The 14328-nt window shown below is 40.9% G+C and overlaps 3 protein-coding genes across 6 annotated transcripts; 1 reads left to right on the forward strand and 2 right to left on the reverse strand.

Moving 5' to 3' along the window:
• Nucleotides 1-1430: 1430 nt before the first annotated feature.
• Nucleotides 1431-2654, reverse strand: LOC110226552. The gene has a single exon (XM_021018493.1). It carries the CDS (start codon nucleotides 2253-2255, stop codon nucleotides 1431-1433), a length of 825 nt encoding a protein of 274 aa, XP_020874152.1. The 5' UTR covers nucleotides 2256-2654.
• Nucleotides 2655-9512: 6858 nt separating this feature from the next.
• LOC110226949 (probable E3 ubiquitin-protein ligase rbrA) lies at nucleotides 9513-11395 on the forward strand (the record flags this gene model as incomplete). Its single annotated transcript, XM_021019957.1, has 3 exons — nucleotides 9513-9917; nucleotides 10357-11090; nucleotides 11167-11395. Coding segments are annotated over exons 1-3 (1368 nt in total), but the record flags the coding sequence as incomplete, so codon positions are not given.
• LOC9306611 (putative pentatricopeptide repeat-containing protein At5g37570) lies at nucleotides 10930-14070 on the reverse strand. 4 transcript variants are annotated; one of them, XM_021019955.1, is made up of 3 exons: nucleotides 11994-14070; nucleotides 11835-11888; nucleotides 10930-11084 (listed from the first exon to the last, which is right to left on the reverse strand). In XM_021019955.1, exon 1 carries the CDS (start codon nucleotides 13908-13910, stop codon nucleotides 12267-12269), a length of 1644 nt encoding a protein of 547 aa, XP_020875614.1. In that variant the 5' UTR covers nucleotides 13911-14070; the 3' UTR covers nucleotides 10930-11084; nucleotides 11835-11888; nucleotides 11994-12266. The 4 variants fall into 4 exon arrangements, with proteins under 4 accessions (XP_020875614.1, XP_020875615.1, XP_020875613.1 ...); XM_021019956.1 differs by having other exon boundaries at nucleotides 11981-14070; XM_021019954.1 differs by having other exon boundaries at nucleotides 11977-14070.
• Between the last annotated feature and the right edge of the window lie 258 nt (nucleotides 14071-14328).

A 14328-nucleotide genomic window follows, 5' to 3' on the forward strand; every position in this document is an offset into this window, starting at 1 on the left:
GCCAGACTCAAGAAACGACTAGACGAAAAGAAAAGCACCTGGGCCGACGAACTCGACGGAGTGCTTTGGTCATATCGGACGACACCTCGCAGCGCAACCGAACAAACCCCGTTCGCACTAGCCTACGGAGTGGAAGCGATGGCACCCGCCGAAGTCGGCTATACCAGCCTCAGACGATCCCTGATGGTCAAAAACCCTGACTTAAACAACCAGAGAATGCTCGAATGTCTCGACGACCTCGAGGAGACGCGCAACAAAGCTCTCTGCCGATTTGAAAACTACCAGCGTGCCGCGGCAAAATATTACAACAAGAAGGTACATAACCGACACTTCGACGTCGGCGATCTCGTACTCCGAAAGGTCTTCGAAAATACGGCCGAACTCAACGCTGGCAAACTAGGCGCCAATTGGGAAGGTCCCTACCAAATTTCAAGAATCGTGCGACCTGGAGACTACGAACTGCTCACAATGGACGGCACAGAAGTACCGCGCACATGGAACTCTATGCATCTTAAGCGTTTCTACTACTAACGAGCCTAATGCTCTTCAAAAAAAAAAAAAAAAAAAAAGAAAAGGTAGCTCGGCCTTACCGATGCCTCTCTATGTAAAGCGAACTACGATCGGCTTGATCCCTCCGATCAGAGGGTACGTACGCAGCCCCGTTTACGGGGCGCAGCTGCAATATTAATAATATTTATATTTTTTATATCTAAGTATAAAAACGAATCGAAAAAGTACATCGACGCCCTGGCCCGGTATTCGATCGAATACGTTCAACCGAGAATGCACACCCTTGCTTAAGTCTGCCAAAATCGGTAAAACGATCTTGGATAAAACCTACACTTAAGGGTTTGAAAGCCGAGCCCTGCACTCGCACCGTTTTGACGAGCAGATAACATAAGCCAAGGCCAAACTTGTATTTCTGTAATCGCCAAAACCAAAACAGGATAAGCCGATCAGCGCGCGTCGCACCTCACCATGTCTCGAGTCCGTCTCGAATAATCTAATAATCAAAAGCCGAAGTCTAACTTCGCAAAATCAAAAGCCGAAGTCTAACTTCGCAAAATCAAAAGCCGAAGTCTAACTTCGCAAAATCAAAAGCCAAAGTCTAACTTCGCAAAATCAAAAGCCGAAGTCTAACTTCGCAAAATCAAAAGCCGAAGTCTAACTTTGCACTTTAATTACACCCTTAACCTGCAAGGATTAAAATTCGATCCCGCACGAACTAAACGACAATCGAACAAATCAAAAACGTATAAAAAAAAAAAAAATCATCTGAAACAAAGCCATCAGCTGTGGCAACCATTAAAGCCGAATAAACGGCGAACGAGTTCAAGACAAAACAAAAGGCCAACATAAGCGGCAGAAAAGTTTTTAGAATAATAAAACCGACGCAGCGGCTGGGTTAAAAGAAAGGAGCCGCGCACCCATCATCCGACAATGTCAACTTCCTCCTCCTGTTGACCCTCTTGAACAGCAGCAACCTCAACCCCTTGATTTTGAATAACCCCCGCTTGCAGTGTAGACGCTACACCAGCAGGCTGGTCCACCGTCTGATCGTTGCCCCGATCACCATCTCCCTCCTGCTCACTTGGGTCCGAGGCCTGAAAACTTGGAGGAGTGACAGGCGGGACGTCGAATAAAGTACGCACGTCAAAGTCACCATCCATGAGATCGGTGATGTTGAAAGCCCTAACAGAAGTCTCAAGCTCGGCAACAGCAGTTACTAGCTGAGACATTACAGACGGGGACTTGATGACGATCTCGCCGCTCTCCTCAAGCGCCCTCAGCAGACAAACGTTCCCTAACGCATGGTTGTACTCCAGAAGCTTGGGCTGCACAGCGCTCGTATCCTCGACATGAGCCCTGATTCGGGTCAAGCGAGTATCAACGAGCTGCGCTAGCTTAGCCAAGCCACGACTCCGAAGGTAATGACCATACTCCTCCCTTCGCTCTCGGAGTCTCTTCTTCTCAGCCCGGACGTAGGAGACCAAGTCATTATACTGGCCCTTGACGCTCTCCACCTCAGCAATAAGACGATCGCGATCTTCAGTAAGGCACGTGCGGTGATGAGTAACTTTGGCAACCTCGCGCTGGAGACTTCCGATCTGGTCCTTAGCTGTCACCAGCTCCTGAGCTACGCGCTCGGACTTCTCCCTCTCCGCGGCAAGGGCCGCCTCGTAATCACCAGAGTAGGGATGATCAGCAGGCAGTCTTCGAAGTCGGCGTTCATACAAGTGAACCAAACGGTTCATCGCCGAAGTCGCCTAAATAAACGAATACGAGCTCTTGTAAAACCCCAGATAAATAGGTAAAACATGAAAGAAAAGGACCATTATGCGCACCTCACAGGAGCGACGAGCCGCCTCGGTATAGGCCTCCCTCTCCTTGAGATCTTCGATCAAGGGAAAAGTCCCCGGACCATGACCGACCTCGCGGAAGAGCTCCGCACAGGCTAAGGCGTTAGACGTAAAGGGCACATACCGCTCAACGTACCGATATGACCAACGATGATCAGCGACCCGAGATCGTTTCGCACCAGGAGTCGAACGATCCTCTCCGGCACTCGCCGCCCTCTTCCGACCAACAGGAGTCAAGTCCGAAGGAACGACCAGCGTACCAGGTCCCGTTGTCATCGGAGCGACCGCCTGCGAACCAACCAGTGCAGGAGGGGGTACCTGAAGGGCCTCAGTAGCCTGAGAAGCAAGGCGCGCAGCCGCTGCCTCCCTCTTCTTCTCTTTCTCAGACCGAGGACTTAGCGGCCTGGAACTCCCTGCGGCATGGGTATGACGCCCTCCTCGATCCAAAAGGCTCCTCCGACGAGCTTCCTCGATCTGTTCACCCTCTGAGTTGGACAGCTTTTCAGGTTTGCGAGCCGGCCTCTTATCAAATTTCTTCGACAGATCAGGAATGACAGTAAGATCCACCTTGCCCATCGCTACCAAAGAAACGAACCGGAATAAGGAAAACGATCCCAAAAAATGAGTTCGGAATATGAAAGAGTACCTAATTGGGAGGGACGGGTTCGTCTAGCAGGTGCACGGCGAGGCTGATTTGATCTTCGCGGGCGACGACAAGAAACCTTTTTGGTAACGGGCCAGACGTATGGTCCAACTGCTCGAATCTTCACAATATCCACGTGAAGTTGCTCCGGGTACGAATTCAAAAACTTTGGATAATGTTCTGCAAAAAGCAGAAAATAAAATTAATAAAAATATCGACGCGACCTCGGTAGTTGGTAAAAATTGACCGGCTCGCGCTACCGGGTGAAAGTTTCCACTCCGTATAATTCGGAAGTCGAGGATCCTCAACGGAATCCCGTGATATCTTGACGAAGAAGTAATGCGCCGACCAGGCATTGGTTTTGCTCTTTGCCTCCTCAACCAACTTCGGAGTTCCGGAGGACTGAACGTAAAACAAACCCGGCTTCTTCTTCCCGAAACTTTTGAATTGGGTCGTCTCTTCGTAATGGGCACAAGTGACCTTCACTCCACACCGAAGCCCAAGACGAAGAAGACTGATCCCATTCCGGATCGCTGCAACCGACAATTGCGAGAAGGCCATTTTACGGTTTGACGCATACTCGAGCAGGAACTTCGGAAGCGGGAAAAAGAGGCCGCACTCAGTAAAGAACTTCTCGTACACACAGATATAACCCTCCGGAGCGGTCCATGGTCTCTCAAAAGTATCTGGAACCCAAGCCTCAATTAGAGATGACGCGCCGACCGCCAGAAGAGTATCCCTCATAGTGATCGACGTCGTCAAAGTCGGACCGAAATAATCAGGCACGAAAGGAGCCGGTCCCGCCACACCATAAGGCATAGGCTCCGGCTCGTCGTATAGCTCCAGTTCATCTGGCTTGACCTCCCAAACATCCTCGTCTTCTAAACGAGGGATGACGAACTCAGTCCGCATCGAGCTCATCCTAACAGCATCCCTCTGAGAAGACGAGTCGCGACGTCGGAGTTCGGAGGCGGCCGCTCGAGAATCGGCCGTAGAAGAAAACGGCGAAGTCGGGATGCCCCGCGTCTCGTCATCTAGAGACTCGACCAAGAACCGGTCAGCATTAAGCGAGCGGGTCGTAGAACCATCAGAAGTATGGGAGCGAAAGTAGTCAGAAACCGAGTCAAAACTCATACCGGAAGACATCGTAATCAGAAAAGAGCTAGTAAACGACGAGCTAAAAGCTAGAGAGAAGGGAGAGAAGAGAGAGGGAGTATACCTTCGCGGATGGAGAGAAATGAATAGAGAGCAGCGGAAGCCCCTCTATTTATAGGAGAAGGGGGCGGTTCGATTAAGGGTAACAATTAGGTCTACGAAGCGACATAATCATTACCCTAACTCCTGACACGCGCGACGCTTCGATCTCTTCGCATCGAAAACGCCAGCCGACGACTCACAAGCGAGCGTTCCTCCCACGCGCACCTCGGAACTCAGCGACCAGACGATCCGTATTCCGCGACCTCCCACGCTTCAATCAAAGCCCAGAAACAAACCCGACCCATGAAATAGTGGGCCAGGATTGGGGGGCAACTGTTAAGGGAGAAAATGGGCCTTCAGCCCATTTGCCAGTAAAAGCCCGAAAGTATAAACGAAACCTTCTGGAAGGCCCGAGGAAAGGTGTCCGGCCCGGCCCAATCGCAATCACCGCCATCACTATGCCACGTAGGCGCACGGAGGGGTAAAATCGTGAAGATACGTCCCGGGATGCCCTACACTGTTCACTATAAATAGGGGATGTGGAGTCCTGTCACATCCATCCAATTTTTCCGCTGACACGCAGAGAGTACACTTAGGTCATCACAAGGTCTTCAGCTCGCTCCGCCAACAAAGATCCCATCTCGCGCTACTCTCAGATCGCTCGACCAAAGGATCCGACCCGAACTTACCTCAGTCCGTCGCTTGTACTTAGATCGTCATCTGTAACCCTTAATACAATATCAATTGAGCTCGTCCTATTAAGAAGATTCTCTTTACTTCCTTTGAGACCCAAACTTCCGTACTAGTGTGATTTCGTGCACCAACAATATGTATGTGATATAAATAATTGAGATAAATACTATAAAAAATGTAATCAAAATAACATGATTTATATTGAAAACAAGACGATAGAAAGAGGGTTTTTAGAGTCGAGACAAAAGTCTATTTCTTTGATTCAATAATTGTCATATAGTGTGACAGTTTAGATAGTGATTTTAATCCCAAGATATAACTACATGGTTATCCTGTCTAGCACCTCCCAAAATCATAAACTGGTGAACATGATATGTAGCTAGAAATGAGCAATTTTCTGCTAGGAAAAACAAGTCTAGTATTGAGGAGCTTATATGAAAAAATATAAAACCTCGTGGTCTTGCCTTTTTAGCGAGACAATCAACACAGACATTGTTTCAATGTGAAATAGAAGTCAAAGAAAAGGGAGAAAAACCTAGTTTTGAAATACTGAAATATTCAAACTCCGAAGCAAACGCAGACCACTCATCAGGACCTGAGTCAACTCATTGCAATATGTCTAAAAAGCAACATTAGTAATTAATAAGGAAATGAGGGATCACATCGCCCATAGAAGAACTTCAAATTCTCTGTGAAGGAGGGATAAACATTGGCGAAATCTCTTTAGTGCAAGATTAGAGAAATGGCTAATAGAGCCAACAATCCATAAAATTCGGCATACGGAGGCTGAATCTGCCCAAGATTTGTCAACCTGGCAAATTAGAGTTTCAGAGTCGAGAGATCTTACTCCTAAATTGGTGTGAACCGGTTGAAGAAGCAAGGATCAATTCCCGGGCTCTTGCCACCCGGAAGGACTCTGCTTTTTTGCAAGCGAGTTGGATCGTATATGCAGGATGGAAATTATTGTGCTCAAAAACTTTTGAGTTGTGTGCCTTCCAGATAAACCACATGATCTAGGAAAAATCCCTAATTGTCTCTTCTCTTCCGCCTAGCTCCTTCACTCTCTCGTATATAGGATCTAAATTTGCAAAAAGCGAGGAAACAGGGAAGACGCCTGAAATAAAAGGAATATGGGATAGAGACCAAACCTGAAAGGCTGGGGGCATTCAAATAACATTTGATCAATAGTCTCATCACACATCCCACACCGGGATATGTAGCACTCTTAAATAAATAAAAAAACATAAGAGACATGCAAATATATAGGATTTAGATTTTAGGGCTTTAGTTTATGACGAATATAGAATGAGAGGACGAAGAGACTTATCACGAAAATCATGGAGTTATGGGAATATTCTGCATTATATCTGTTATTTTCGAAAGAGGAGTTGATTTTAGTTTGAGTCATTCAAATGCAAAAGATTCAAAATAATTTGGTCGAAAAAGATATATTACTGGATTGAAATGCAAAAGATTCAAAAGCATCTGGTCAAAAAAGATAGATTATTGAGCCAAAGTATATTGAGCCAAATGCAAAAGATTAGAAAGCATCTACCGAACCCAAGTTCAAAACTAGTTTCCGCTTGGTATATGTGCGTAGGTGGTTTTGATTGGATGGGCCTTCTCTGATATCAATAACCCAAGGCTTTTTAGTAGATACTAGATTTCTTTTTTCTATGTTTCTAATAGGAGACAAATGGTATTATCCATTTTTTTTTTGGAACAATCAACTTTAGACATTTTAAGTTTGGATAGTGATTATTGATTATGTTTGGAACATGGTTATTATATTTCTAGTACGTAGAGTTGATCTCCTCACAGAGTAAACTTGTTTAACTCACTTTTTCCTCCTTTTTCTCCAGTATAGTAAGACAATGTACAATGCAAAAACTTATTCAACACCCTCCACCTCAACTTTTAACACTCCACATCAACTTAAGGAGGTGGTTGAGATGAATATGGAATCATGGATCCATAATATGGATTATAGTTTGGAACAAATGAGGGCATAGAAAAATTTGGTGGAAAACCATAATTTGGGACATTTTGAGATTGGTTGAAAGATGGATTTTGAAATTGATAATTGTTGGGATTTGGATTGGGAAAAGGGTAACTAGTAGAATTTTGCGTAGGATTATTGTTGGAATTTGGATAGGGAAAAGGAAAATTAGTAGAATTTTGCATAGGATTATTATTAGAATCCATTTCAAAAAAAAATTAAGGATATAACCAAGAGTTTATGGGAGAAGAATAAGAAAATTATGGTAGAAATTGTGTGTTTTTTTTATGTGTCCAAATGAAATGAACCAAGTCTCTATTTATAGAGTTTAAAAAGTTATAAATTTTCATATAAATATATATATTTTTTTAAAGTTCGTTTGGTATGTAATAATTGATTGTAAATAGATAATATGAAATACAAATCTCCAAAATCTCAATATTCAATGAAAATATAGCAAGTGTCAACATCTCAATAATTTTTTTCTTTTTTCGAAAAATAAAATAAAAAAGGTTTTAGAGAGTACACTCTCCTTTCTCCGAGTTTGAAACACACCTCCCACTCACTTACTTATTGACACGTGGCATGCACGGACCCAAAAAATTTATTTTCAACATGTTGAATCCACGTAAGGTTTTTAAATTATTCAACAGATGCAATGTGGAGATTCAACAGTTGAATAAATAATTCAACACCTGCATTGTAGATAGTCTAAGTCTCAAGAGTTGTGGTTTAAAGTTTGTTCGTTAGTGATTTTTTTAAAAAGAAACGTTTTGGCAAAACCGGATGAATAACACATTGTCCTATCCTGTGTGGCGGGGCAATGTGTTATTCATCCGTGGAAATGATTGTCAGTACACTGTGATCGATTGGACAAATCACGGGGAAATATCACTTGGAAATTTGAAAGATCAGTAAACAAGCTTTTAAATACTCCGAAAGTAACGAACCTTTTGTCTGATAAGGATAGGCCCACGGGTCGAGATAGGACTAATTGATAGGTGGTATAAAAGTCGAACCCAATCGAGCGTGGAGTCAAGATGACTCACACTTTGGGGATGATGGTCTTAAGATGCAACGAGGACGTCACGATCTATTAGTGGGGGTGATTGTAATACCTCTCGATTTCAAAAATTATGATGGAACATGAGAAGAGGTTAAAATAATTGATTTGGCCATAAAAGAACACTTATCTTTTCGGTCAACCATCCTGAGAGAACTCCACATTTAACTTTGTATTGGAGCGATTTCAGGATGGATGGCCTACCTGGAAATGATTATCGGTATCGTATGAGTGAGGAAATAATACGGAAAAAAATCATGTGGTGTTTTGTAAGATCGGTAAATGATTTTTAAAGTTATGGAGGTAATTAACTGGCCGTCAGAAAAAAGAAGGACCCATGGGCCGAGAGAGGACGTAGGACCTATGAAAGGTGGTAGTTGAAACGTTACATGAATGATGGAGAACTTTGCTGCCTTTTATTAGAAGGACATCTTCCTTCAAACCCTTTTCTTTAAAATATCCGATTTGGTTTTGGACCGCTTCTGGCTAAGAGCCAAAACTTGACCATCACTAGTATCTTGGCAAGATGCTCTTCTTCCAATCACGTTTCTATTGTTAACTTGAGCGTTAAAGAGTCTTCGGGAAGACACACACTATTTTGTATTCTCGAGGGTCTCTTGACCATGTTAATAATGTATGTATATATATATATAGTTTGGAAGCTCAAAAGTAACTAGTACAATGACAGGAGGATGATCCAAAAATATGAAGCACATGTTCGCTCTCAGTAGACAAGAATTACGCCTTGTGCTCTTCAGTTGTTCCCAACATACGAAATTTCATAGTGACAAACAAATTCAACTGTCCGAAAGGATCTAGATTTATCGTCAAGACAATTTCTATTTATGTTAGGATATGTGAAAATAATTGTTTTTGGAGTTGTATTAAGAAATCAAGTTTCCCCTAGGTGTGTTTCCAATGAATTTATTTATCAAATCAAACTTTTCTTTGTATAGTTTTTTTTTTTTTTAAATTAGGAGTTGATTGGTGTGTAAATTGTGGGATTGTATTTAGTTGTGCTGCTTGAAAGCCTTTTTCACCCAATCAAATTTTTTGGACTTTTTAAATTTTTAATACTAAGTCTTAAAAATTGAAAATGCTTTATTTCTCTTTGTTTTTTTTTTCCTGTTATATTCTTAAAATCATTAAAAAAAAACTTTTGAATTGATTGCTAAAGACTTTAAAGGGGTTTACATTAAAAATTGTTTTAGAGAATTTAACTTTACATTAATAGGTGTGACTTATAAATTTAAATTCTTATTTTGTTGGATATAAAGAAATAAAGATGATGTGAACAAAAAAAAAAGTTAGATAGTTCGAATTTTACTACTTTAGCAATAAAAAAGTCCTAAGAGTCATATTTGGTAAAAATCCAGTCAAAGATATACATTTATGAATTGTCACAATTAACACGCAAATAACCCCTTAGTTTAAACTTTTCTTTGAAAGATTATTAATTGCAGTTAGTGAGAATTTATTTTACAATTTATCAATCCCTCTCTCGTCATCTACATATAGAGTCAATCTTTCTCGGAAAAATTAGGGTAGTAAGTAGTCATGGATAAACATGATTTACACTCTATTTCTAAAAAAAGGCGGATAAATGATGTGGTAACCGAAGATATCCCAAATCTCAAAGGTGAGCGAGGTTCTAAGGTTGTCGAATCCACCTTTCAGACAACAAAATGTGCGGACAATATAGTCTACAAATTATACTTCAAGGGTTTGGTGAGTGATGAAACGTCGTCAGACAAAGAAATGATTGTGAAGGTTGGATTTAGGGTCGCAATATACGACGAGACGGATAACTTATTCCATGGAATAAATAAATCACTTAATGACGCCGTGATTAACCGTAAAGAAGCAGATATTCTAGCACTGATTACTGGATTAGATGAATCAATTCATTGTGGGATTAAAAATGTCGTGATTTGTTGCGATGACTGTCAAATTTACCAAATCGTAAGTTTTTATTTTCTTCGCTATTTTTTTAGTTAATTTTATTAAACCATGTGGTGATACTTTGACTTAGATAATGCAAAAGATATTTTTTTTTGAATTTGAGTAGTGTTGTGATAGTAATAATGATGTGGTGCAAAATAGAAATGGCCTCGAATTTTATTTAGATATTGAATTTTTTTTCTGGTACAATTTGAATTCTCATTGGACTTTTTACCATTTTTTGTTTGTACCGGTAACTTTCCTATCACCTCCAAACCCTTGTCCACCACTAATTTTTTTGTCGTCAAATGCCAATTGGTGTCATTAGTATTATTCTTAGTCATTGCATTTGGAAATTGGTAGTGTTAATTGGAAGTTGTAGTCCCAAACAATTGATCGTAATGAGAAATAGATGGGTTTATTAACTAATGCTTGGCTTGACTCTGAACTTTGACTGCAGATAATCGGTAGAGAGAAGCCTCAGCAGAAGATTGTTCATCTTTTGGAAGAAGTCCAACGCCTTAGAGAGAAACTAGCCTCTACTGGAACTGTTGTGGTTGCGCGAGATGATGTTAACTTTGCTCTTAGACTTGCAATAGACGCACTGGTTTCTGAAAGCAGCAGTAGTAGTGATGATGGAGAAAAAACTTGTGCCATTTGTATTGAAGAAACCGATGCTGAGCACATGTTCTTTACCGACAAATGCCTTCACCGTCATTGCTTTTCTTGCGTGAATAAGAATGTGGAAGTGAAACTGCTTAGCAGAACAGTGCCCACATGCCTTGAATCTGGATGCAAATCTGAGCTCACTCTTGAAAGTTGTAGCCAGGTTTTGACACCAAAGCTGATTGAGATGTGGAAACGTAAGATGAAAGAAGACTTAATTCCCCATGCAGAGAAAATCTATTGCCCATATCCACGCTGCTCAGTGTTGATGTCCAAAACCGAGCTTTCAAGTGAAGCCGAACAATCCAATGTCCGGGCATGTATCAAATGCTATGGACTCTTCTGCATTGACTGCAAAGTACCATCGCATTCTGATTTGTCCTGTGCTGAGTACAAGAGACTTCACCCTGAACCTCCATTTGATGACATGGAGCTTAAGTGTCTGGCAAACGATCAAATGTGGCGTCAATGTACCGAGTGTAAGCACATGATTGAACTTTCTGATGGTTGCAACCACATTACCTGCAGGTAAATATATTGAATTCGATTAAGCTACTTCATATGAATAGCTTTATTTCACAATGTATGTGTGTTCATTGTGTAGATGTGGATATGAGTTTTGCTACAGATGTGGGCACGGGTGGACTAAGTACCAATGTCCTTCCGGTTGCCCGCTTATGGGCGATGATGGAGATGAAGCTGAATATGATTTTGATGATGATAATGAGGAGGACGACAATGATGACGATGAAGATGAAGCTGAATATGATTTTGATAATGATGATGAAGAGGAGGACGACAATGATGAAGATGAAATTGATTTTGATGACTATGATGATGAAGATGAAGCTGAATATGATTTTGATGATGATTATGAAGACGATGATGATGAAGATTATGAAGAGGATGACGATGACGATGATGGTGGCTCAACATACAGCTTCGAAGAGCTTTGAAGAGAGATTTTGTGAATCATCGAGTCCAATATATGTTGTCCCAAAGAGATTGAAATATGTCAAATGAGCAGAGAGATAAGAGCAGATAAACTCCCAAACAATTTTTAGTTTTAAATTATTTTTGTAATGTTCTATATTATTATTATTTAAGTTTAATACAGTTTGAAGGTAATTTACATATATTGATCCTAAGCCAGTTTATAGTGCAGTAATCGACAACGAAAAACAGAGTCGGGTACGCAGATATATCATAACCAAACTATTAAACCTTTGAAGGTAGATTATAAGTGAACATACAGATTAGTATATAACAAACCTTTCTCTTATGAATTTTGCCAACAGCCCTCTCTCTTCTGAAATCTGCTTTAACCTACATGTTCAGTACAGAGGATACACTTAGCATTTTGTTACAATCGAAACGACAAACCAGACGAAGCAATGAGATCTCTGAGACATACAAACCATAAATGCAGACCTTATCCTCTCATGAATCATTCTTGGTTATGTATGGACCTCCTCAAAGCATCAAACCAGAGATATAACACAATGTAATTGAAGCCTGATTAAGGTAAAAATGTTATCCAATCTCTCAAGCTATGTACAGGTCGAGTAACGCGATAAAAAACTTTGGTCTCCCCGCCATGATGTTTCAGACTGGTTCTGTTTAGGTGCTTTTTTGCCTCAACGTCTTGTTAGGTTAAGCAAAGTCTTCCATTGTTGACACGGTTAGATGACAACTGACAAGTTCTTATCGAATTATCCAACTTCGGCCACAAATCTTTTTAATACCATTCTCGTTCATTTTGTCCCTAAGATGAGCAAGATCCGCCCACCGGTCTAAAGCTGCATATATATTTGACAGAAGCACGTAACTACCGGCACTTTGTGGTTCAAGCTCAAAGAGTTGCCTTGCAACTACCTCTGCTATCTCAGTATTCCCATGTAGACTACAACCACCCAAAAGCGAACCCCAAGCACTAGCATGAGCTTCAAAGGGCATGGATTTGATAAGCTCATAAGCCTCTTTAAGCTTTCCTGTCCGACTAAGAAGATTCACAATGCATGAATAATGATCAGGAGATGCCAAAATTGAATACTCCTTTCGCATTAACTCGAAATACCTTAAGCCCTCCTCAACAAGCCTGGACTGGCTACAAACTTTCAATATTACTGTGAAGGCAACTTCATCGGGAACAATACCTTCGTCTACCATTTTCTCAAACAGTCGAACAGCTTCACTTCCACACCCATGAATAGCCATTCCTTCCATCATCGAACAATATGAAACAAGATCTCGCTGAGGCATCTCTTCAAACAACTTAGCTGCTCTGTCCATGTGGCCACACTTGGCATTCATGTCTATCAAAGCAGGTATAACATAATGACTAGAAAATTTATTCATGCTTTGGTGCAGATAAGAATCAACCTTTTCACATAATTCAAAACAACCCATCTGAGAACAAGCTGACATCAAACCCACCATTATAAACTCATCAGGTTTAACATTCTTCGCACACATTTCGCTAAAAACCTTAAAGGCCTCATTCGGCTGACCGTTCTGTGCATAACCCAATATTAAAGCTGACCATGCCCTAACATCAACACCCCTAGCATTCTCAAACAAATCCCTCGCAGAAACCATATCACCACCTTTAGCATATCCATCAATCATAGAAGTATACGAAATAATATCTCTCTTAGGCATTTCATCAAACAACTTCCTAGCATTAACCAAATCTCCCGATTTCACCAACCCATCAACCAAAGCATTCCAAGTTCCCAAATTACGCTCAGGCATAAGATCAAACATCCTCTTCGCTTCCTCCAACTCCCCAGATTTCACATACGCAACAATCAAAGCCGTCCAAGAAACAACATTTCTCTCAGGCATTTCACCAAACACCTTACGTGCACTACACAAATCCTTACATTTACCATAAAAATCAACAAAACTTGTACCCAAAACAACATCTTTATCAAACCCAATTCTCAAAACCAACCCATGAACCGTTGAACCAACACGAAACTCTGCATTATTAGAACAAACTTTCATAACCAAAGGAAAAGTATACTCATCAGGTCTCGCAAAACCTGTTCTCATCATACGCATTAGAAGCGAAACCGTCTCAAAGAAGAGAAACTTATTCGAGTACCCTTTGATCAAATGATTCCAAAGATACGTTCCAGGGTAAGGAACACGTTCAAAAACAGAGGAAGAGTAAGAGAGAGATGAAGAAGACGAAGAGATAAAGATTGAGATAAGATTCTGGTCTTGTTCAAGACCTTTGCGGATGATTCGGGCATGGATTTGATTAAGATGAATCTCAGATTTGCAGAGCTTTAAGAGTGTTTCGAGTGAGAGCAAAGAAGGATGAGATAATCTCTGGATCATTCGGGATCAAATGTGGCTACGAGGAAACATATGTATGTGTGTAAATGTGTATGCTTTTGTCATAACATGAATATTGGTGGATTCGAATTTGTTAAAGGTTTCTATGAGAAGATGAAACCTTGGAGGAGAAGGGTTTAAGGGTTTATAGATGGCAGCTTGAGGTTTTATTGGCATTTAAAAGAAAACAAAATCAATTTAAATCCGATTGTTAATTTTTTAGGAGGGGACAATATCCATTTCTCGGTTTGAAATTTTTGGTTATCGAGGGTTTTTAGCATGAATCAATTACCATTCGGTTTAGTTTGGTATAATATTTTATGGCATTTTAAATTTTTTTTTATTATATAGCCTATATATGAAATAGAAAAAGACTAGAGAAAATCTCTTTTGGTTTATTCTTGTTGATGAAGTTTTGGGC

The sequence above is a fragment of the Arabidopsis lyrata genome, assembly GCF_000004255.2.
Source record: "Arabidopsis lyrata subsp. lyrata unplaced genomic scaffold ARALYscaffold_7, whole genome shotgun sequence".
NCBI classification, from domain to species: domain Eukaryota; kingdom Viridiplantae; phylum Streptophyta; class Magnoliopsida; order Brassicales; family Brassicaceae; genus Arabidopsis; species Arabidopsis lyrata.

Bases quoted from the DNA above. Each gene is read 5' to 3' on its own strand.
- LOC9306611 (XM_021019955.1), bottom strand. From the start codon at position 13,910: ATGATCCAGAGATTATCTCATCCTTCTTTGCTCTCACTCGAAACACTC.
- LOC110226552 (XM_021018493.1), bottom strand. From the start codon at position 2,255: ATGAACCGTTTGGTTCACTTGTATGAACGCCGACTTCGAAGACTGCCT.